The 25,335-nt window shown below is 37.9% G+C and overlaps 1 protein-coding gene across 1 annotated transcript in view; it reads right to left on the reverse strand.

The window, feature by feature from the left end:
- Window positions 1-19,878, reverse strand: part of PRKAR2A (protein kinase cAMP-dependent type II regulatory subunit alpha) — a 36,068-nt gene extending 16,190 nt beyond the window's left edge. The window contains exons 1-5 of the mRNA XM_031056316.1: window positions 19,797-19,878; window positions 19,235-19,270; window positions 3,318-3,370; window positions 1,663-1,746; window positions 351-457 (exon numbers count right to left, since the gene is read on the reverse strand). Coding sequence (XP_030912176.1) covers window positions 351-457; window positions 1,663-1,746; window positions 3,318-3,370; window positions 19,235-19,270; window positions 19,797-19,878 — 362 coding nt within the window. The remainder of the gene's footprint in view (window positions 1-350; window positions 458-1,662; window positions 1,747-3,317; window positions 3,371-19,234; window positions 19,271-19,796) is intronic.
- Between the last annotated feature and the right edge of the window lie 5,457 nt (window positions 19,879-25,335).

Raw genomic sequence — 25,335 nt, forward strand, 5'->3', positions numbered from 1 at the left:
TCTGAAGTCAGTCATCAAAACTAATTTAATAAAGTCCAGGTTTTTCCATGGTAGCCACTACTATGGATTTTTATTTCCTATATTCTCCTTCCTGAAAATAATGTCCTACCCCTTCCCCTTACCACAGAGCTACTTCTGCTGCTTTTCCCCCTCCTTCAGAAAAAAATTTAACCTGGTCTAGAGACAATATGTAATATGGCTGGTTTTAAGCTGTGCTTATGCTGATAGGCACAAAATCTAAACTGGACAAATCTTTTTCCTTTAGAAACTGTCCTGTAGTAAACATTCCTTGCCATTTCTAAGAAGCTGAAAAGAAACATCCTCTGCATTTCACAGGCACAGCTGCTTACCGCTCAACGACATAGAAGTTATCTCCATCATCCCCTTGGTCAATCACATGTTCCTGAGGTTTCACCTTCCTCTCAAACATGGCATCAAGGACCTGAGACAGCTGCTCCTAAAAAACAAGCAGGAGTGGGGGTAAAAACCAACTATCAGAAAACACATCTTAGTGTTACTGCTGGACAAGGGTGAGTTCATTTCATTTGGTCCAGATAGTGAACTGGAACATGCACCACACTTTTGTACACTTTACTGTACAAAAATACAAGTAATACTCATATTACATGTTGATTTCCACTAGCAGCTCACTCCTTTCCAGCTTATTAATATAAGTTCAATAATGCAGACAACCAGACACAGGCATAGAAGAGCCATTATCTCAAATTTATGTCCAAATGGCCCAATTTTCACATTTCAGTGCCAAAGCACACACCTAACCTTTGGTATAATCTGACACAGCTTCACTGCAATGGACACATTCATATCAATTCATATAAATTCATATATATCAATACCAATATCAGTTATATCAATATATCATATATATCAATATCAATTCATATCAACAGTACATGTATTTCATTGTATGTATGTCCAGAAATGGCACCATGATCTATTCTATTCTATTTACTATATCTATTAATTAGTAGATTATCTGTACTATCATCATCTAAGAGCCCCACTCATGATCAGGACTATACTGAACAAGACTCTCCACAGACTTATTTCCCTGGATAGTCTGTTGTCTTAGAGCAGCTGCAATTCTAGCCCCAGATGAGACAGGACAGGTACAGATGTGGAGCCCACACAGAAAATGGAATATTGCTGGTCTGCACAACAGGCTCCAGCTGGATTTCCCTGTTGAGCCATGACTAAACTTCATTTTTTTCCAAGCAGTACAGCCAGGGAAACTGTGAAAGCCAAGAAAGATGACACCATATAAATGCCTTGCCTTGATGCTGACCTGCTTTACTATCTTTGCTACTCCCAAGCCCATAAACAATATACTTTCACTGCATTTTCAATGACCAGATGTTCAAAGTTGAAGATGTAGATCACAGCTGAGTTTCTAAAAATACTCTTCATCAACACACAAGCCAGTCTTCACGCTGCTGATACACTTGAAATATTTACTGCACTCCTGAAGTTGGCAATTATCACTGCAGCATCTCTTGGCACCACTACGCTAAAAATATTCCTTATCTTTTAAACAGAATTCTGTTTTCTTGTCTTTAAAAACTGTGTCTGGACTTTTAGATCATATTAACTGTACATAACAAAAAATAAACTCCATTAAAGACTTCCTTGAAATGCTATTACCTGATCTAGGTTTTTGAAGAGCAGGATATCTTTACATGCTTCCTGCAGCCTGCATCGCTGTTCATCAGTTTTTGGATGAACTACCTTTAAAACAAAGTAGAACAGAACAGTCATGACAACAAAGAAATATGATTACAGCATGAAAAAGCAGAGCACAATTTAAGTGTCAAAAGTATACAGTCCTCTTTTGTGTCTGCATAAACAGTATTTATATATAAACATACAATGCAAGACAGAATGAAAGACACGTAAGAAAAATACTATGATGACAATTAACATATGAAAAATAACAGTGAAGAAAGACAAGAAAGAAGAGGAGGCCTTTTTCATTCCATTCCCTTCCCTTCTAACACAGCCACAGCCAAAGCTTGAACATATCAAATAGGGGAAGAAATGAACCGTTTTCTTCCTGAACTCTGGCTATATTAGTCCCAGTGTAACTACTGCTGGCACACAGGCAGTTTACATCCTATATGATACATCCATCCAATAAGAAGTTATTGAATAAGCATGGTTTTTTTCTAACAAAATTACTTAAATAAAAGCTTTTTTGTTTGAGGTATTTTGTTACTTCCTTCCATTTATAAACATCAGGTTAAAGGAACCAATACTCACTGTATCACAAAAATGTTCATATATGTTCTTGTTAGGGGCTAATCATGAAAATATATTAGAAAATTAATTACCTGACATGCACCACATTAACATTTCTTATTTCTGGAATAACAAGGATTCCAAAAACCAGTTATTATCAGTAGGCATTTCTAAAAAGTTCTTTTCCAAAGCTAAATAGTCTCAGATCCTTGTTTTAAAAGAAAACAGAATATTGAACCATCAGCCAAGAAAACTAAGACTTTTGATGGAATAAATGTGTCCAAGTTTACAAACAGTTGAATAACCTGACACACTCACAGTCGTTTTTTCTTTTTATAGCACGTAAAAATTATTAACGAAGTATATTTATTAAGTATCTCTTCTTTTTTAAGAGAAATTATATTAGACTTAGATTTTCTTTGCAGAAGTGTAAGCATCCTTGCAATGGAATGTGGAAAGGAACACCAGAAGTCCAGGGAGAAAACACTGATTCTCACCAACCAGGCTACAAGATTTGCTCACATAAACCCATCTCTGAAGAAATACAATTACAGTATCTGGATTTGAAATTCCTAGAAATTCCCAACTTTCAAGAACAAGAGAAAAAACAGGTGTCCACAGACTTAAAATATTTCAACCAAGCATTTCTCCTACCCAGGCAGAACTGCTCTGACAAGACAGTAAAAAGCATGTGAGGAATTTTAAGCACCCATGAAGAAACAGCTGTGGTAAAGCTTAACTAATTCTTCTTAACAGCATCGATGATCTAGGAATTGCCTTGACAAGCCTTTAAGAGAATTAAGAAAGGAAAATAGCAAAAATCTTAAAGATGTTAGAGTTAAGCACAGCTCTCAAAGCCTTTGAAGTAAAATTGTATTAAAGCTGTAGTGACTAAAAAAGTCCATGAGACAAAGTGGCTCTGAATTTCAAAGCAATGTCACTTTGCCAGTGTCACCACACCACACCCAGCAGGAAAAGCACAAGTGGTAAGAAAAGGCAATGTACATCTGCCTGTCAGTCTGGAGAGAGACCCATGCATGCAGTGATTCCCTCACTCTTACCCTTTGTTCTGTATCTTCTTCCTCTTCATCTGGATTGAAAGCCTCAGCACAAACTGGGAAGAAAAAGAGAGAGGAGGTAAGTAAAAAGAAGTAATTACATGAGAACAGCCAACAAATCAGTTTAAATACTTTTCTTCTATTTTCCTACAGGAAAAACAGAATCACTTTTCATTTTGTCATTATAGTGTCAGAGGCTCAAACCCCGTCTGCTCTCTGAGTAGGTACAGCATGGCTGTTCTCAGACTCTCATGTAAAAATTCTGTGACTTACTAAATAATCTTGCCTAGCAAGTACTCAAGCATGGACACAGATTTCCTTTCAACTGGTATCAAAGCATAACAATCTCCATTCAGATTCATTTACAAGCATCTTCTCTAAAATGCAGGAGAAAAACACTGCTGCTCCACTGCTTTGTTCTTTGCAGTGCCATGTACAGAGCAAAACACGGAGAAAAAGGAGCACAGGGAAGGATGAGGCACTCACTCCACCTCAACTCTGATTGGCAAGTGAGTATCTATATTTTGGGAGTTTCTTTGATACAGAGAAATCATGTTTTCACAGAAATTAACCTGGGAACTTAACAATCAGCTTCACCATAATACAGTCTAGGGAAAAATAGTATTTAGTCCCATCCCCCACAGGTTCCTCTATCTTACTACATTTTAACCAAATTAATGTCAACTGATGATACAAAAACAACTCTAAAATTTACAGAGTGATTTTTTTTAAAATTATGAGAACAGTTGTGGAAAACTGCACACTAGAGCACTGGGACAAGGCTCTGCCAAACATGTCATTATACCTACAGGATCAACTGAAAGAGAAGCAATAATGCAGAGCTGCTGAAATTTCAAACCCTTTTTGTTCAGTTTTAATTCTTCAGAAAAGGCTTATCTTCAGTTATCTTGGCATTTACACACAGTCTTACAATACTAAACACAGACACTTTGGCCACCAAAAGCCCACAGCTCTAGCTCAGATTTTCTTATTAATTCATGGATATTTACAGTTCTTGCAGGTGGAAGTGATTCTGCACGTTATAACCACCTGTGCTGACAGTCAGTCCTGTTTTCATCTAGCTGTGCTCTTACTTTAATAAGGGTGGTCTCACTTCTGAGGTAATACATTACTTATAAAATTTTACAAGGAAACATAGACAAGCATTTTCCTTTGTACTTTATCCAGCATCCCGACAATAGTGAAGACTTGGCAGAATGCCCAGAAGCTCACTGCAATGACATCTAACTGCTGAATGGAGTGAGAAAGTATAAATAAAAATCCAGAATGTCTAGAATTCAGCAACTTGTAAATAATTTGAAAATGCACACATCTATTGACCCTGTCATTGTGCACTCAACAGGACAATAAAAATGCAAAACTCTAGCACAATTTATGAGGAAAGATAAGTTTGGGTTTGTGTGTCTTGATTTTTTTTATTTAGTATTTTTTTCTCCCTAACTAAAAGATACAAGTCTCTCCTAGGAAATTGGATTTTAATTCTTTTTTTTCCTGGAGAGAACGAGGAGACTCAAATACAACAACAGGCATTCCATTTCCCAAACCACAATGTAAAAATGTAATCATATAATCATGAGACATCAGGCATTTAGGGAGTAAGTACTGCTCATACAATAAATCCATTTAACAATACAGAAACAGTTTATTGACAGTGCACCTACCACACACACACTTTTAGTTTAACAGAGCCACCCACACTTAGGGCAGACACTCAACAAAGGATAAACAGCATTCTTCCCCAGCTGAAAAAAAAGTATAGTCCATGCCAGAGTCCAAAGATGACTGGTTTATAGGAAGGTAGATGCCCACAAAGCTACAGAATTTGGACTGATAGGCTGATCCACTTAATATGCAATACAAAGGCACTAACAGAGAGAACATTATTAGCATTTTGGTGTGAAAGCTTCCTCCTCCTTCCATTTTAGAAAAGATCAAAGTCTATTGTGAAAGCTTTGGATTTTCAAATAAGGAACAGTTACTAAGAAGAAAGGCTCCGTGGTTTAAACAGTATGGTGAAACTGGAGATAATTAACTCTCTTCATTTTTTAAAACCAGTGAATCACATAACTCCAAACTGGAGTCCAATTCTCTATTAAGCACAATATCACATACTATAAATGGTCACATATCTATGAATTCAGTGATCACTGTACAAGTAGACCATTCTATCATTCAAATTTTAATATTCAGCTGCAAATTTGATTTTGTTCCCACTTCAGCTGCAGGGGAAGCTATTGCTAAGAATGCTTCAGAATTCAGGAAATTTTCTTCAAGATTTCCTTGGGAAAACAAGTTTTATTGCCACAGCTAAAACTAGAGCATCAGAGCAAAACCTTATCTTAAAACACTCATCAAAGCAACACAGTCATCTGTAATTTCAGTATGAAATGGCTTTGGCTAAGGTTTGCAAATGTAGATTTCCCCTATTTCATCTTATCCAGTAAGGGTGAAAGCAGCTCCCAAAGCCCACCAAGGATACAGACTAGGACTTAGTGCCCTTCCCTTACATATGGAAATCTCTTCTGTAATACCCATGAATGGGCACCACAGAAATACAATCAAAACACGGCAAAATACCACTTCTTCCCATGCTGTCACATAGCATGCTTTCCCATTATACTTCCCATTCTTCAACCTCCTGCTGGGATTTCTTTTTCCACGCAGAAGAGTAGGCCAGACATTTTGACTCCAACCTTGGGCAGCTCTGATTGACACGACTCTATTTACTGCAGGCAGAGCTGCAACATTTAATGTAACATTTCTGTTGTGGTATGCTTTAAACAGGGGAGAGACACAAAATTCTCCAGCTTAATTAACATTGTGATACTCTGGAAAGCCAACAGAAAGCTTTTCAGCCTACTCATAACAACCAACAGTATTTTCCAATTACTTTAAAACGTGACTAATGAAAAGACAAAGCAGCATTACATCAAACCCATCCCATGTTTTATGGTGCAGTATGTCCAATTTTTATTTTCACTACTGTTAATTGGTAAATCACGTGGGGAAGTCTGTACTGTTGAACATATGACCTGTGTGTCAGTCTTACCTGCAAAATATTTCATGTTATCTGTGCTGCTTTGCTATTCTTCTGGCTGTAAAGGACCCCCATAACTACCCTAAACTCTGCCAACCGCTGTCAGAAATCCAGGGAATTTCAGGACTCCTGAAGGTTATTCATTGTGCATTACAGTACAGCCAGTCCTAATGAAAAAACATCTGATCTTTCATCATGACAGAGTGAAAACACCCTTGACCCATTATTTGTGACTGAATTCACATATTAAGTATTAAAGTGTCCCAACAAAACACACTCTGAGGCAAGCTTGTTTGCACAAGATTCTCCTGGAAAGTGCTGGTTTTCAGATTCATTTTAAAGGGATCTCTCTCTGAAGATCATCTAGTCCAACCTACCCCTCCAAGAGGAGCTATTTGGAATTCTGGGCTACATTGGGGCTGACCTGGAAACCTCCCAGGGCAAAGATGGCACATCTCTCTGCTAACCTGCTCTAGCACCCACGGGGGGAGAGGTTTTCTGAATGTGCAACCTAAAGCTCACCCATATCTTCATATAATTTGAAGTGACTTCTGAAATCACACCTTGCCTAGCTGAGATTTTCAGCACAACTCTGCCCTTGAGCAAGTGCTAAGCAAGAATCCATCAGTGGAAGTTGCACAGCAGTGTGACACATCTACAGCTCTATCAGCTCACACCATGCAGACCAAGCTTCCTTCCAAATCCACCCATACATAGTTCAAATAGCTTTGGAACATAAAAAAAAAAACAGTTTTCAATTTTATGGAGCTTTGAGATAAAAAGAAATTCAGGCTTTTATCCTACCATCTACATTTAGTCTCTCTCAGCTTCTGCAGCTCTCATGCTGCACCTTCTTTGGCTTTCAAGAACATCTGTTAACACTTCTGAAGGCTCAGAAATGATAGAGCTCCATGGCTGCTTTGTTATGCAGGTGACAGCATCTGAAAGCAACCGAGATCTGTGGAGCTGCAGCAATGACATCAGCAGTGGATGGGTGAGGGGGAAGCAGGGGTGGGGAGAGAGGGAGAAGTAGCAAGACAAGTTTGCCAGTACAAACACCACCTTCGTTTATGCAAGTTTTAATCACTCTCAAGATAATATTGTTCTGCAAAATAAGTGTTTTGTCAAGATCAAAGTCCTTGCGCTCTATAGAAATCTGTATGCAAATAGAGTTGAGCTTTTAGCTCTGGCAAGTTAATAGAGCCTCCAAGAGAAATGCACAGCATCCCTGTCCCTGAGAGATCTCTGCTTTTTTCAAAATAACAGCCAAGAGGCTGATGCCTGAACACCTTCAAATGCACACAAAAGAAGTAAATTTAAGTTCTATGTTTTATGTAAGGTGAATGCATTATTAATATTTCTGTTGCTACTGAAACAAGTAGCAAATAGATGCCCTGTCATACTCTCTTTTCAATTTTGGATCCCACCTGCAGAGTGAAATCCAATTCACTCTTCCTTACTTATGAGGATGCATCACCTCCAGTGGATCCTATCAGACCCATTACTAAAAATCCACTCAGAGCAGTACATGTAGAACCACTTTTCCAGTTATTTATTCAGATGAGTAATTTTAAACTAGGTTTAAGGCAGTGTTTTTTGCATTTGAGTTTGTCAAAGCTTCAAGCATTTTTTGAGTCTGTCTCTCAAGGACAGATGCATAGGCTGTTCTGGGAGCACCATGCCAGCTGGAAAGATGACCACTGCCAGTGGCTTGTCATTCCCTCTGACAGCTGAGCTGCACTTCAAAACCATGCAGTCAGATGAATTAGGAAGCTTGAACAGCACTTACACACAGGTCTTTGCTGGCACAGCTAAATGTGATTTTCCACACTTGGAAAACAACTCCAAGTTTCCTCTCACTTCTGTGGCTGGTTAGCTCAGAACTTTTTGGTTTGGAAATTGCACTTTGTTTCTCAAGTGAAAGATCTCACCATGTCACAGCAGACGACAGATTTGTACCTCGATCCAGCAAGTGAGAAACAGAACCTGCAACCATTTGCACCACCTGAGCCATTTTCACATTTATGACAGTTGGAAAGAAAAGCAACACTGAAACTCAAAGAACAGTTAATGTGTTCAGGAAAATCAGCCACTTCAGTCTTCAATTCACTAGGGAGAACTGACTGAAATCAAGGGTAAATTTTTTGTTAAAACCAACGTTATTGCATCAACCCAAAACTCAGATCTTGGGTCCTAAAAGACTGGTCTGTCACTTTATGTGTCACATGGCAATCTCCAGATGCAGGACAGCCCACAAGAATACCACCTCCTGACTTCCCTCTTAATTCTCATAGAGGTATAACTGAGACATGATTTACAATTAACCAGGACCTGAGCAAAAACCACCCCATCAACCCTTAGTCAAATACCAAAGCAGAATATTCAAACATGCAACCACTTGCACGACCATATATGTCAAATCAAGTGTCAATTTTTTTCACTGGAGAAATATTTAGAAATGATTCATTTCAGGGGGAAAGGAAAAGAATGGATTTTCAGTTCTTGTAATAGCTTCAAATGTCATTTAAAGTTAAAAGGAAAGTAAATCAAGTAGGTTCTTCGCAGGCAGAGTTCTGTGTTACAGATTAACTCCAAAGGCACTCAGACTCAGCACAGCTGTGCCAAACCAGCTCTGTCCAGTCAGGATTACAGGTTCAGGCACACTCCACACTTGGTCCCACAGGCTGCTCAGGCTGGGAAGCTGCACAGATCACTGTGCCAGCCTATGAGACACTGATGGAGCCCGTAAGGCCCTAAAACCCTGCACTGTTTCACCTAGCCCTGCAGAAAGCCACTCCTGCACAACAGGTTGAAGTGTTCACCTGGCTCTACTCAAAGCCTTGCTTACAGCCCAGAGTAAACCTGAAAATGCCCAGCTCTGATGTGGACATCACCTATGTTCCTCAAGGGCCATTAATTTAACAGAGCAGCAAAACTGAGGTCCAAGGTAGAGCTCGGAGAAATCCCACTCTAGTTCACAGTTGGATAAACACTTTTACCAAGAGAAGTGCATGATGTGTTACAATGCTTGCTAACCTTGCCTTTAGAAATCTCTGATAACCATTTCCTCACCATGATTATGTACTTTCCAATAGCATTATCTAAATCAGACTTCTCCAGCTTGTTCTCTTTCCATCAAGAGAGAAATGCAACACTTCCGGTGACAATGGCTTGTGACATTGTCACACACTCCCACCTCATACTACTCTTCAGTAACAAGTTCAGAACAGACTGCACAATCAATTATAAATTCCACCTTCTATGATAATGGGGTTTTTTTCTTCACAGGAAATCCAACTTCACATGCACAGACACCTTTTCTCCCAAGATGCCAAAGTACAGGCAACATAATAAGCCCTTTAGAATTATGACAATTGGCTGACAACTATTTCCATAAGTGCATTTGCTTTATGTATTCTGAATAATGCAATTTTCACATATTCCTATTACATTCATACAGATTAATAAAGATCTGATTTAAGTGTTTCTTTAAAAGGCTTTATCATCATATGTACAGTAAAACAACTGAGACAATGCCTTACAGCAGAATAGCCATTAATTTTTTTTTCTTCTACTACAGCAAGACTTGGCAAAGTATTTAAAATTACATTTCCCTAGGGGCAAACAAGAACTTTCATGATGAAAGAACTAGAATAATAAACGGAAAGTAAATAATCACAGTCTCTTTTAGATTAATATCTTTACACACATATAATGAAAGCATTACAAGCAGACAATACTGCTTCAACTAGATTTTAAAGACAAGCATAAAGCACTTTTAACAAGATACAATGTGTTCCTACTTAATTACAATTCCTAGGTAGGCTTTGTTCAAGGTTGGTTTTTTGTTTTGTTTAACTCCTTCCGCAGCCTGCAGGACCTGGCCTGGAAACAAGCCCCAGGTCCAGTGGCTCAGGGACACAGCACCAGACAAACCACAGACCAAAGGCTTCACAGCACCCAGGAATCTGCTCCAGGGATCTGGTAGGAAAAGACTGTCCCTATCATACTAAGAGGCAACTTGTTGGGGGTCTTACTGAACTGCATCAAAACTTCAGAAGACAATCCTCAGCTTGTATATCTTCATTTAAATCCTCCTCCTACTCAGGAGCAATTAAAATTAAATACTTGTGCCAATGTAGGACTAGAGACAGAATTCTCCTAAGCACTTCTCCTACCTCTCTGGCATAACCAAATGAACATGACATTTGCCTTTTTTTTTTTCAACTAAACCAACAGCTGTTTATCACTGTATTTGCTTCGTATAGTTGCCTATTTAGTTATATCAAGGCACAGCTTTTACTTAATGCCCTTCTGTAGAGTTATGCCAAATGTTTTAGCTTTTCCTTCCATTCTGCATGCTCACACATTGGAGGGTTATACTCTTTCACCTCACTGAAGCCACATGCTGCAGGAGAATAATGACAAACTCATGGGGCTGTAGTTCCTAGACAATAATTTTTGATAATTGAAAATTTACAGTTTCCAGAGGACCTATGATGAAAGCACTCTGGTGATAAAATAAACACTCTGCAGGTCTCTCCTGTACAGCTGGAGGAGCCAAGGGACAATACTGCCTGATTTCACAGAATCATCTGCTAACTAAACCACACCTGGGACTCCTGCACTTGGGGCTTCCATGTCTCAGCTCACAAGAAGAGAGCCCAGCAACCCATCAGACACTGGTGTGCTCTGGGACTTGCAGTAAGAGGTGAGTCTGCATGAAAATTAAAACAACAAAAATCCCTCCATCATGGTAGAGAACTAGCAAAAATCACACAGTTTTCCATGTGGATGCTTATTGGAGTAAACAGCTCTGACACTGACAGTAACTACCAAAAGCAAAATACTGCCCTTTCAATCTTAAAACAGTAATTTACAATTTGCTACTTCTGTTTCCAACTCCCTTTACTAAATTTAAATAGAAAACTAGACTGGAAGCAGGGTATTTTGGAGTTATACATTATTCCATCTGGTGAAGCCTGGGAAATTCAAATGGAGCAAGCTTTATTCTTGCAAGTCAAGAAATCAGAAGACTGCAATGGATAAACATGCTGCTGACCTTGTTCAAGCCTTCTAAGAGAGCCTTACTGATGAGATAGTCAGCCATAAAAAAGGTCTCCTGGAAAACATGATGCTACTACTATTTCAGAGCACATAGATTCACAATTGTAGAAGAAAGCCTTCTGCTTTAATGATCCTGGTTTAGCCCATCACATAAATTTTAACACATTTCCAAATGTGTTACGTAAGCAAGGCAGATAGAACTAGGAACTCAGCACCAATAGTGCTCATGTGCCTGAAACAGTGATACTTTCTCTGAGTTAAAAACAGCACAGAGAATGTTCACTTTCCCTTCAGTTTACATCAGAACACCACAAGTTCCAAGAAATGGCTCAAATATACCTTCCCCCCAAAAAAGGAATGTAGCTTACAGCCTTTCAGTTGCAAACTGTAGATAGAAAAGAGAATTTAGCTGAGGAATAAAACAGGAAAAGTGGTTTTCTAGTATAGAAATAAGAAATTTTCTTTCAGTTTAAAGATCAAGGCATTTTTTTGGTTTTATAAGTGCAATTCTGCCATATGAACTGCTAAACCTGCAAGAAGGCAAATAGTTTTTTAAAATCATCTTGAGAAAAGTGCAGTAAAGCACTTTTTGCCTTAAAATTTCATTTAGCAATTTAGCTACTTCTTTCTGACATCTCTTGTGACAGAGAACCAAAGCATGCCAAAGTATTAAAAGGCACTTCTGAAATCAATTATATTACATGATTTTCAAAGATTGCTAAACAATGTCCAAATATGTTAAAAAACCATATTACCCTGAAAAGAACAACTAACACCTATTTACCTGTAGCAAACCAGGAACAATAAAAAATTAGCATGGCTTGACACAAAAGGATTGTGTGCAGAGGAATGACGTGGAAGCCCCCAAGTCCCTGTGCCTGGAAATTGCTGCTTCCTTTCCTGGCACACTGGAAAAGCAGGAAATGTGGGAAGCTACTGTTGGAGCTCTTGAAGAAAAGCCTGACAGCTCCCCCGATTCCTGTGGGGCTGCTGAGCAATTCCAACACCCTGGCGAGCACCAGCCATGGCAAAGGTGTGACCCCTTCACTCATTCATCTCCAGGATCAGCCAACTCTGGACCAGGTGTTCTGGTGTTAAAAACTACCAAGTAGAGTTCCTGAAAGTACATCCTTTCAAATTTAAATCAAGTCTGTTTAAACTTTTCTGTTCTCCATGGATGGACTATTTGACCTATTCCACATTTAAACTGAAATTACAGCAACCTAAAGTTGATTGAGTGTATTAATCAATATAGGAGCATAACATCTGTGACTTTGTCTAAAACTCTATATTAAAATAGGGACGAAGTGCAGCCTTATATATTCACAAGAAAAATGTAAATCACATCTGACTCTGAGGTCACTCTAAAGATACATCACAGCAGCAGGTTTTGCACCAAGCATAAAACTCTCTTTTTTAGCCTGTATTGTGACAGGCATTTTGAGATTTGTGTGTTTGACCAACAAACCATGTTGGAATATTTTCATCTGGGCTTTAATTCCCATGTTAAAAACCATCCTGAGTTCAAAACAAAAAACAAATCAAAACACAAAAAAAACCAATTCACTATCACACAAAAGATAAAAGTAAAATTCCAACCTATCAAAGGGAGAACTAAATTTTATTTCAATCATCAGCTGAAGGCTGATATTTGCGGAAGTATTTATGCATACAAGATACGGACCAACATTTATGTAGGCTTGTTAAAGACCTTTAATGTAAAACAATTATTGGAAATTCATCACTTGCACCTTTTGCTACCTGAATACTTGTGGAAAACTGATCCATACTGCATTACTTGCTTTAAAATGTGCATAGCTAAACTTTTGCTCCCAACTCCTAAGGGCTAATTTCAGTTAAAACATTTGACTTTGGACAAACAACTTCTAATTCTTATGTTACACTCTAGTCATGAACTATCATTAAGAAAGAATAAATAAAAAAGACAAAGGATTAATTGATTCTATTCCACTGTAGCACTTATGTGCATTAAGCAGACTGGATCAGATTTCTTCTGACCAGGAACTGCACGAACTTAAATTTTAAGTACAGATGCTCATAGTGATGTATTTCTCTTTACGCCACTAAAAAAATCCTGCAGAATTGTTCACAACACTGTGAAATCCAAGTAATTGTGAAGTCATGACTATTAATTTCCAAAAATAAGCATTTTATTATTCACTGAACGTCAATCACATGCCAGGAATTTTTAAATAAGTCCCAATATTGCAAACAGAGAAAACAAGCTTTTTTTGTTTAACGAATAATGATTCAGACACTTTCTTACAGGAGAGCACCCACACAATTTATCACCACTTTCATCTGTCATCCCACATGCTTGGCTTTTGCTCATATCAACATTTTTTAAAATGAATTATTTTCACTGTAGTTATGATACAGGTTTTGCAGTCATTAGGGCTAGCAAAAATCCACAGAAGCTTCAGGCTGTTGATACAGGAAAACTGTGCCTTTTGTAAAAATGTGGATTTTTGAAGTCTCTTATAATTTATCTCCTGCCTGAAAATCTATCAGCAGATGTTATTATGCTATCAGTGTTGTAAGATGGTGAATAATCAATATAGAAATTAATTAAATAGCTTCAAGAGAAGAAACCAGATCATGATTTTCAAGTCAACCTCTGATAATCAGATAAATACACAGAGAACAGCACAGAGAAAGTCAGTCATCACTCAGTCTTCCTCCCTTGATGATTTCAAGTGCTGAGATTTTTATCACTGAAGTAGTAGATAGTATTCTGCAAGAGAAATACTCAAAACAACCTCCCAAGAGAAACATTGCCTCTTGCTTCATTGCTGCCATTTAGATGTCCTAATTTAACAGGGTCCCAAAACAGTCTTTCTTACCAAATACTAACATGCTGTGTGGCAATAATTAACAGAACAGCTTTATTAGAAAATGATTTTTGTTAAAGCTGTCATTTTGAAACACTAGAAGCTACTAAAAGGAATTTACTATGTGTAATATTATCATATCCTGACATCTCAACTTGCCAGGGTGTGAAGAAAATGCTGTATTGCACTCAAAAGCACAGAGGAATATCAGACTTTAGCAACATATGTACATTATGAGATGATTGCTCATCTTTGGCAGGAGCCAGACTAATGAAGAGTTCAGAGTAAGAGTCCCCACCACCATCAAAATAGAGAAAAATCAGCGAGTTAGAGGAGCCAATAGTAAAGGCCTCTCATGGAAGCTGATGTGATGAGGAAAGAAAAAGCCAGAAACTGACAGGGAATATTGATTTACACATTATTAAAAAAAAACAACAAAAAATCAACACAAACCTAAAACACTCCACAACACCATGCCATAGTGTCACATCAGATTGCTAGAGACAAGAGAAACGTGGAAAGTACTGATTCTAAACCCAGCATCTGCTGGGGACACTGATAATTGGCAACTGTCAGGGTTCCACACAATGCTCATGTTTGTTACACACAGGAACACGGGATTCAGGAACATTTCAACAAATTAACCTCTACACATGAAACCTTTATTCAGCAGCCCCATCTTAGGGGAGGGTTTAGCACCCAGAATTTGATCCTTCTCACTCCACTCTGCTGAAAGCTGCCCCACCAAAGGGACCAAATGAGGCAAGTCTTGTTCATTTGATTCTCTTTTATATTAATATGAAAACAGGCACAGATCCTGACAGTCATGTTACTATTAAGGAAATAACTATTATATATTGCTTGCCCAGATCATATAGCTCAATTATTCTGCTTACAGTTGTTGAATGTGAAAACTGTAATTTCATTCCACTGGGGCCAAAGGAAGGCCCACAAGGGAGTACAGGCACATGCAAAAGAGAGATTGTTACACCAGGTCACTCAGATAAACAGAAATAATTGTAGAAAAAAGATGAAAACTTTTTGTGACACATGTATAGTATGGGTGTCATTTCGTCAGATTATCCTATCCCAAGAAGAAATCAGCAAGTCTGCTGGAGAGTGGGTGTTCTGTGGAATTAATCAAAAGTGTCTAGAAATGGCAATACAGAAATCTATCGAAAAACTTCACTTTCCTGAAATATGCTAAAACTAAAAGAGGAGAAACTATGCACAAGAGAGACTCTAGTGGGCGTCACACTCTTCCTTCCAAAAACACAATTAACTTTTCATTCATATGCCTGCCAGGAGCAAAATTCTCCTCAGTGTTATGTACCAGTTCTTATAGTGGGACAAATATCAATGCTCTCTTCCTCTAGTTTTGAAACAGCTTTGATATAACTGAGAAAGGAGGTATCACTGATTTCTGCCACCTCCTTGCACTGTGTAGTCAGTCCCCAGCCAAGGACACAGATACTGGCCGGCTCTGCAGCCTTCCATGACAGAAAATGAAATGACCAACATAATTAAATTTGTCAGGAGCCCCTATGTTTGGAGGAAGATCGAGAATGTAATGAAGCAAGTATGAATTTCAATCCAGTCCAGTTCTTGGGAGGAAGGCATCTATAAGGGATTCAGGCCGTTCCATCCAAGGCTGGGTCAGTCAGCAATCCATGGAACACAGGCTTCCCTGGCAGAAGGCTCAGACTCTGCTAACTCAGAGCAGCAGCAAGACAACTGCTCTGCTGGGTAATTAGCACTGAAATTGCATAACAGCCCATGGCACCCTAGAGCTAGGAGGTTTTCAAATCAGTGAGCTGGTCTTTCCCATTTTAGTTTCTACCACCAAAATAGCTCATGATTTTACAAACAGAATTATTTCAATGAAGTCAGCCACAAGCTCAGATACAAATTAGAGCTGACCAACTGTTTGTGTGCACACCATGGATCTCAACACATTACATGGCTAAACATGCCACACACAAGCCAGCTATTCACTAGATTAATTTCTAGAGGAACATCGAGCTCTCATTTCTCCTTCTCCCTCCAAGCATTCTGTGGAAAAGGCTGTTTCTCTTCATGAGAACACTACCACTCTGCACTTCTATAAATAATTACATGAACATGATTAGATAAATCCCCCTCTTCCAGGATGACCCTCCTGCACAGTCCACTTTCAGTATGTCTTAAAGAATGACAGCTAAATATTTACAACATTGGTGGTATTTGCCAAAACAGTTTAGATGTTTCATAACCAGAAATAAACACCTAAATGAAAATTTAGTAATCATTAGAACAGATTTATTCTATGGGTTTATGTATCTCTAGAATTTTCAAGAATGCATCAGGGAATCACGATCACAGCCTATCCCAGAAAACCTACTTCCTGTAAAACCATGACATTCTGTTATCTGTAGGCAACTAATCAGAACCAACCAGTAGAAAACACTTCAAGTTTAATATTAAAAAATTAATAAAACAACTAAAAAGAGATCCTCTAACTGCTATGTGTAAGGGAGCATAATAAACACTTGTTAGCCTCCAAGAACACATCTGTAGTTGAATGGTTTACCAGACCAATTATTAGCCTGTAATAAACTGTATGTAATGTAGACAATCACTTTATCGACTTTCCCTCCAATTAAAATTATATTTTTCTTTTGACCTAGTGAACGAGGACAATGCTGTAATTCCCTAGGCAGCCAAACCCTTAAAACGAACAATGCTTGCTTAAATTTACCTCAATACATCCCCTGTTAGCTTTTAAATTCTCTGTAAATCTATGATTTTGTGCATGCACATGTTGATAACAGCAACCAACTAAGCTCTGCTCTTCACTCCCCTTACAAACACACACGGCACTGGAAACACAGAAATATTGGTTGGATTGACAAGGTTCAACATGGACTCGCAGAAAGCTCTTCTGAAGAGAAGACCACAAAATGCAATTACAAAGAAGAATTATGTGCCAGCTTCTCTATGGTTTGTTGTGCTTTACTAAGACAACACTGGTTTGGTGTTTGCTGTTATTTGTTGGTTTCTAAAGACAAAAGCTATCTTACAAAAATTGCAGCATGAAAACTTGCTGAAAACCTAATGCATCAAACACAAGTCAAACCAAATTCAGAGCAGCAAACCCAGTAAATCAGTCACTGATTTTCTGCAAGGGATTGTAAAATGTGACTGCCTATGATGGCAGGGGGCTGAGCTCAGTACCCAGTCTCATTCCTATGCAGTTCTTGACAGAAACAGCAGATATGGAGTGGAATAAACCACCCCAGCAAACAACCCCCACCCCAAACCAGCAGTTTCTCTGCTTTTCCTGCCAAGAGAAGGAAAACTGCATCTCTTTGTGTGCACATGGGTGGTGTTTGCATTGCCTTTGCATTTTAACAAATCCCACACTGATCATGACCTATACAGCATATACAGAGAGAGAAAATTGATTTTTTTTATATTCTGGAAAGTATTTAACACAGTATTAATATACACATATTCTGTTATTGTTTGTCTCCATGACAATTCTAATATGAACTGTAAACTCTGAATATTTCTAGCTCTTCCTGAAGCAGGAGCATTATTAAGCAACTAAAGTCCTTCTTAATCTAATTGCACAAGTTAGCAATTCAATTTTACATTTACTTTTTAGTTGTTCACATTAACCTTTAGACCCCCTAAATGAGAGAACCTGTTTTTGAACTAAGAGCAGCTCAGGACTGTGTGAGCACCAACACTGCATTCCAGTATTGCAAAGGCAAAAAGATTACAAACACTTTCTGATTAAGGCTCATTTTTTTAACTTTGGGAATAACTCAGCCTTTATTTAAATTTAAATCTGAGATGTATTCACTCCTCATTTCTAAGATTTTTCTCCATCAGCAGGTTCCAGGATGGATTAGTTTAATTAGCAGAGAAAGTGTCTCAGGCCTCTCCAAATACTACAATATGACTCTCAATCTTTACTATCTGAGCATCAAACTCGACCATCCAAGATACAATTCTGTCCTGCCTAGATTTCTCATGCAATCATATCTCAAAACTACAGCACTGTCAATTTTTAAGAGTTATAAAATTGTCATTATACTCAGTTATTTGTTTGTAGTGGCATAAATAAACAATCATCTTTAATCACATCCAAGCAACCAGTAGGAAAGCAAATGAACTTCATGAGTACAAGAACATTTTGCACATAAACACATATTTATCTTATATATACGTGGTATATAAATAAATGTATTCTCAACAATGCCCCAACCATAACTGACATACCCAAGAACATGTCAGATTATCCACATGAATTACAAACTGAGTAGATTTGAACTCAAAACTAGAGAGAAAACACTGAATACATTGGCATTTTCATATAGATGTTAAATCAGAATTATTACTTTCTAGAAGTAATTTCTAGAATTACTTTCTAGACCATCTAAATGTTAATAAAATATTTAAAGACAAAAAAAAGTACCACATGCAAAGCAAGTCACATTGCACCTCAAACAAAAAAAAATGCAATACCTTTTCATCAACACATAACATTTTGTTCATATGATACCCTTCAAAATTAACTTGCAAAGGAATTTTTTGGGAGTTACAGATTCTCATTAAAGCATTTCATATTGATTGAGATAGAAAACAAATAAACAAATAAGCATAATCTATGCCTCTAGAACAAGTGAACAGCCACTAATTCAACAACTATAAATATCAGCTGCACAGTACAAAAAGGGAGCAGCACCCATATTTCTGTTTTCACTTACTCTAAATGTGTTGACCATTGGCGTCTACAGTGAATTAAGAAACAATTTTCATTATTTCAAACAAAAACAATGCAAGAATTATGAGACATAAGGCAATAAGAGAAAGGTAATATTTAACGTACTTCCTTTAGTCAGATACACATTTCAAAACTATTTCAGATGCTTTGAATTCTTAAAAAGAAACCATACCTGATACTCTTCTGTTGTATCGGTTAACAACTGGAGCTGGAAAAAAAGAAAAATAAAATTACACATTTGTATTTATTATTACAAATATAAATAATTAACTGCATAATCATTATATACTTTTAGTACACAAACCCCATATGAATCTCTTTTTAAAATGATCCAGTATAAAGTTTTCATCCATTTACTTGCCAGCCAGTACGTTTTTATTCAAAATTAAACATCATATTCCTGAAGGCCATTACATGCTAGGATGGATGGTAAGTAGTTTTGGGTTGGGTTTTTTTTTTTACCTAATTCTGAAAAAATATACCTCTACACAGATTATCCAATTCTAACCTATCATCAGCTAGCAGCCTCATTTATTTGGTATTATTGCCAAGCATTGCAGCACTTTAGGCCAGCTGCACCTCCTTAAGGTGGATCAAAAGCCAAGGAAGTTTTGGCCAACCCATTCTGTGCCCCAGGCAGGGCAGTGCTCCCCCAGTCCCTGCAGCCATCCAGCCCTGAGCAAGGCTGCCTCACACACTGAAACTGGAAAAGGCTGAGATGCAGGATCCATTGCCTCCTTGCTCATGCTGTAGCTCTACAAGGCACTTGGACTTTGGACTGGGATGAACTGCCAGAGTTCCACTGTGCACATCCATTTTGACATCACCTTCAGCAAACAGCACCTTTCCCCTTTTACAGTAACCAACGTACTGTCTTTGAGAGTTGCTTCAGTCTCAAAAAAAACCAAAACAAAATCTGCCTGTAAAGTTTCACCCAGAACAAAACCAAAGCACTCTGTTCTCCTTCACCTCTAACAACCAACATCATTTTATTCTGACTGCTTTATGTTTTCCCACCTTTCTTCCCTTCAACAGGTAATTCTATTTTTCCTGATACAGCCTTTCTATTCCATTCTTTCAATATTTAAGAATTAGAGGAGCCTTTACACCCCATCAGTGCACATGCATCACAGAGCCAGATTTATTAAACACTCACCACAAAAATCTTAATGACCCCATCATGTCTGAGAAGCTTTTGAGTATCTCAGCACCACCAGAATACAGAGAACAATGATTACTTAGCAAAGCCAGAAGAGCTCAGCTTCTTTGGAGCACTTACAACCACCCTACATCTATATGAAAACACAAAACTGAGAATAATACCAGAGATCAAAATTATTGTTGTGGATTTTTTTTTAATAAAGGAAATTAGAAGAGGTTGGAGGGGAAAGGAATAATCAGGCTAAATCCATAGCTTTCAGCTAAATCTATTAACAGGGCGACAATGCTCAGCCTCAAAAGAAGCTCAGGATTAAAAGCAAGACTATTATGTATTTTACAATTTAGATCTAAACTTCTATAATATGACATAATCCTTATAAAAATAACACTGACACAGTGTTTCGTACATCAAGCTTGAAGAGGTTCAAAAACACTGAATAACAAACCTGAGAATTCAAGTAACTCTCTCTTCAAACCTTTCAGCAATTTACGACAGCAGGGACCCTTCCTGCAAATAAGGGCAGGATTTATCTCACTTGCCAAAAGACACCATGGGTGGGAGAAGTTTACCCCACCTTAAGGGGAAACAGGGATTGGGAATACAGATCCATGCAGGTTCATTAAACAAACTCATGCATCTGAAAATGTTCATACATTTTGCCCTTTCTTAACTTTTCCTTGTGAGTCTGTCTGTGGCTACCAGTGGTGACACAAAACTGCTCCGGACAGTAATTTGCCCTGCAATTGCACACACATCTAACTGAGTAACTACTCAAAACTGGCCAATTTGGACCTAAAGAAACAGGAAAATTCACTACTTTTGTCCTGAGACCCAGTCAAATGCCTACCAGTTCTCTAAGGTTTTGAAGAGTGGGAAGACCGAAACAAATTAGTTCAGTTTCCACTACAAAGTCATTTATCACAAAAGAAAATACCAAATTCAAAATGTAATTTGATATGTTTGCTGTACAAGCACCTCATCAAGGTCGTAACAGTTTTCAGTAAATGATTAACCAGTCTCAGGTACAGATTCAGATACTTTTTAATCAACACCGTTAGTGAGCAAATACATTATTTCAGTTTCTATCTTGCACATACAGAATTTCTTTTCCACTTTATGACTTCTACACCTATTTCTTGCTCATATTTAACATTTTCATGTCTTTGAACAGAATTAATATACTACAGAATACTCTGGTGTACTTTGCGTAACATAGAAAAAAATCCAACAACGATGTCTTCTTTTGGAATCTTGATTAGTTTATCCCATAGCAGGGTTCAGTGTCATCAAAACTGCATCAAGTTTTCCAGTGTTAAAAATGAGCAAAACACATAACCTTTTAAGGGCAGTTAAGAGACTACTATTATTCTGCCTCCACAAAGCTTTTAAGATTAAAATGATAGTTTGCATCTCTTACACCAGTGACAGTTCTAACATGGATAAAATTCACTTTTATGTGTTGTCAGATGACTATTTTTATGCTAAAGAGATAAAAATCTGACATTTCCTAGTAGAGAAGATTAGTGGGTTTTTTTTTCCTTCTGGCTTACCAATGAAAAGCTCTCTTTGCTTATGACTATTTTCAGTATTGCATAGTCATATTGGCAAGCCTATGGCACCCTTGTGTTTTGCCATTAGAAGTACACAAAGGAAAAGCCTGGCATTGAGCACTGCTAAGAGAAACAGCTCCTGAAGGTCCCACATACACCTACACTGGTCTGTGGACAGATTCCAAAAAATCAGATGGGATGGAAGGGAATAATACACTTACTGTTAACACAGTCTACCTCTTAGACTGAGCACTAAGGGGCACCTAATTTAAAGCAATGGTGATGGACACACAAATAACAAACTCCTACTACACCCGAGTAACCCTCAGAGCACAACCCTGCCTACACTGTGAAGCCAGTGAATCCAGCACTGCAGGACCTGGTACCACTCAGAGATCTGGGATCTACAGAAACAAGATTAAACTCCTGCTTTGAAAGAGGAAACAATTCTTTTTTTTATTTTTTTTAATCTCCAGTTAGAACTCCCCCCTGCCGCACGCCCATGGGCCACATTCAGTTTGAACAATGGCCCATGTCTCTGGTAATGATATGAATGTTATTATACTTTAATTGCAAAAACTATAATGAGATTAAAAGATTTTGTTGTGAGATGATTGCATTGTAAACTCCCCATTATGTCAAAACCTCAGGTGCAGCAATATTCGAGTTCAAAATGTCTCATACCTTTGGCACAGCTCCTGCTTTTACTTGGCTCATGGGAACCAAGACACAGTAATTGGGTAAACACAACAAAAACTGAGGTAAATTAAACCATTGTACCAGAAGAGAGCAAAACGGCCCAATTTCCTCCCTGGCAGCCAAAGGCAAGTGATTCTGGCACTGGAAAGGCAGATCAAGCTGTGCATTCCTCAGTTCTGCCAGAACTGACTCAGGACAATGATCCTACTCCACTGTTCAAGAAAAATCAGGAATGTCTGCTGAACATGTACGTGTTCTCCATACTGTGATGAGGCACAGACTGAAATAAGCACTAGACAGGAACACTTAACAGGCTGCTTCTGACTGAAAAACCTTTCTTCCTCAAAGTAAAGGTATGTCATTACATTGATTCAATAAAAATATTTTAATAAATTGCATGAATAGGTCAATACTGTACATTCCATTACTTAAATTCAAAAATGTGCATTACATCAAACAGCAGCAATGCCATGCAGTTAGTGGCGACTACTAACTGTACTGCCACTTGCTAGTGGCTCCATTTCATTGAGTTTTCTCAGTTGAAAAATTAGGAATGTAAATCAGACACTGGGATTTTTAAATTTTTTTTTAATACTTTCCATAAGTGACAGAAATTTCTCCAATATCCTTCAGTTTCCTTTGGCATTGAGATTTACTTTGAAATATCTGATGCTTGATTGTGGCTCACTATGTTTAACTTAAAGAGTTCTGACTATGGTTATAAGCAGGTATGAAATACAGCCCCATAGGTGAAAAATTGACACAGATATTATTTTTCTTACTGTTTTTAAACCAAACCAGACCAAGAATTACAATATTTGAGGCAAACAAGTGACAGTAAAACCACTCTTTACACCCAGACCTAAAAGCACACTTTTCCTACAGTGCGTGGGCTCCCTTCTCTGTCATTGACTTTGAAAAGTGACTGGTAAAAAAAACCATCAGGCTTTTTTAGATGTACACTACTACCATAACAGGGAAAGCTGTTTCTCGACACTACTCACAAGCCTGAAATGAACAGAAGTACAACCACCATTCTACCAGCTACTGCTACCCACTTACTACACATCCTAATATAATTTTTTATAGAAAAAGACAAAACTCAAAAGATCAATTCAGGGTCACAGGAAAAAAAAAAATCAGGGGCAAACGAAGGACTGGCATTCCAGGCATGACAGTAGAGTACAAGGTGCTACTGCTCTGTACTGGATGTACCCTGAAAACTTACTTCTCTTTCTTCACAAGCACTTTGCTTTTCACTATGATCTGTGAACATTTCCTAATTTCAACTAGGGTGAAAAAAAATCACACTGTTCGTGATTCTGGATACGATTTACAGGAGCATACTAAGTTAAGCTATTGTGCACACAATTTTTAATACAGATCTTCTGTGTAATCTAATTGACAATTTTTGAAGGTTTCCTGATGAAAGATGGAGCAAAGCTCATAGTAGGTGGCATAAACTCAGTATAGCACTCAGAGTTCAAAGAGCATAAGCACAAAATACCAGCTTCATTACAACCAAGTAGCACAAATCAGTGATTTACAGAGTACTTTCCCATAGGATGATTTTGTGCCATGATCCAGTGTGAAGAGAGACAAAAAGAGAAACAGAATGTAAACGGTTCTAATTTAACAAGTCAATTAAGTTTACCCAAACAACACGTGAGTTGACACTAAAAACCATTAAAGCTGAAATACCAGAAGCAGAGTGGAGTATAAATCTGAGGCGTGACTGTCTCTCTGGAATGTTGTATCAAGTTACGATAAGGAAGTGCCAGACTACAGCTGTCAAACTGTTTTTCTACACACCAAGATGTTAATGGACTTACATAAATAGGAACCACCACAACTCTGAGAAAACTCATCGATTCAAGTATCAGCTTTTTTAGGATTTCTGGCAATTAAAAAGTAATACTAGAGCAGAAGGAACTTTCATCATCAGATATGCAACTGTACTTCAATAAATACCAATCTGAATCTTTTTTTTCAACAGGTAAGTAAAACAGAGTTCCCTCTGACTGTTACCAATATAACAGTTGCATATCCATGATTTCCTTCAGGATGTCCTTGCTGGATAGTGGCAAATTCTCACTTCCCCCTTCCACATCTCTCCTTTATAAGGTGGGGACTACAGGTAGGACTACAAACTACTTAGATTTTTTTCAGAGGCAGCTCTGGAACCCAAGAGATCTCCTCAGAGCTTCTCTCAGAAAAGCAGAGCAGACAGAAACAAGTGAGAGCTTTACAGACATCCTTTTATTTTCCTTTCTATTCCCTTTATTTTCCCTTCTATTTCTCTCTCTACCCACCCCCATAGAGGAGGATGGAAACTCAGAACCCGGTCAGACAGGCAGGAGAGACCCTGATGGTGTCAGCTGAAGCATGCCAGACATTTGGAGGAAGACAAAAGGTCAGGGAACACTAGGGAAGAAGTGAGTTTTCAGAGAACAAACAGGGAGCATAGAACATTAAAAAAATTAAAAATTAAAAAGTGGAAACCATGATCCACAATTGGGTACACACAGGCTTTGCTTTTCTGTAAAAGACTTTTACATCTATTAAGCTGGAAAACAACAAAAAAGATTAGATTGCTATTAAACATTGTTTTCCTGTCTGCTGCTGTAAAAATAACAGACACAGACACCTTGTTATTTCTCAGTATTGAAAAAGAGCTGTCATCAATAGCAAGAGAACAAAACATAAAAACAAAGTTGCAACATATCCTGGTCTCCAATTTAATTGATTTTCTTTTAATTTGTATTTTAAAATTACTGACAAAATGGAGAAACACTGTCTGAAAGCCTCATTTTAGAAGAGTCTCTGACCCTTGCTTTCCAAGTTTTTTAGAGCCCCTCTGAT

Source organism: Geospiza fortis, unplaced genomic scaffold (assembly GCF_000277835.1).
Source record: "Geospiza fortis unplaced genomic scaffold, GeoFor_1.0 scaffold70, whole genome shotgun sequence".
In the NCBI taxonomy this organism is placed as follows: domain Eukaryota; kingdom Metazoa; phylum Chordata; class Aves; order Passeriformes; family Thraupidae; genus Geospiza; species Geospiza fortis.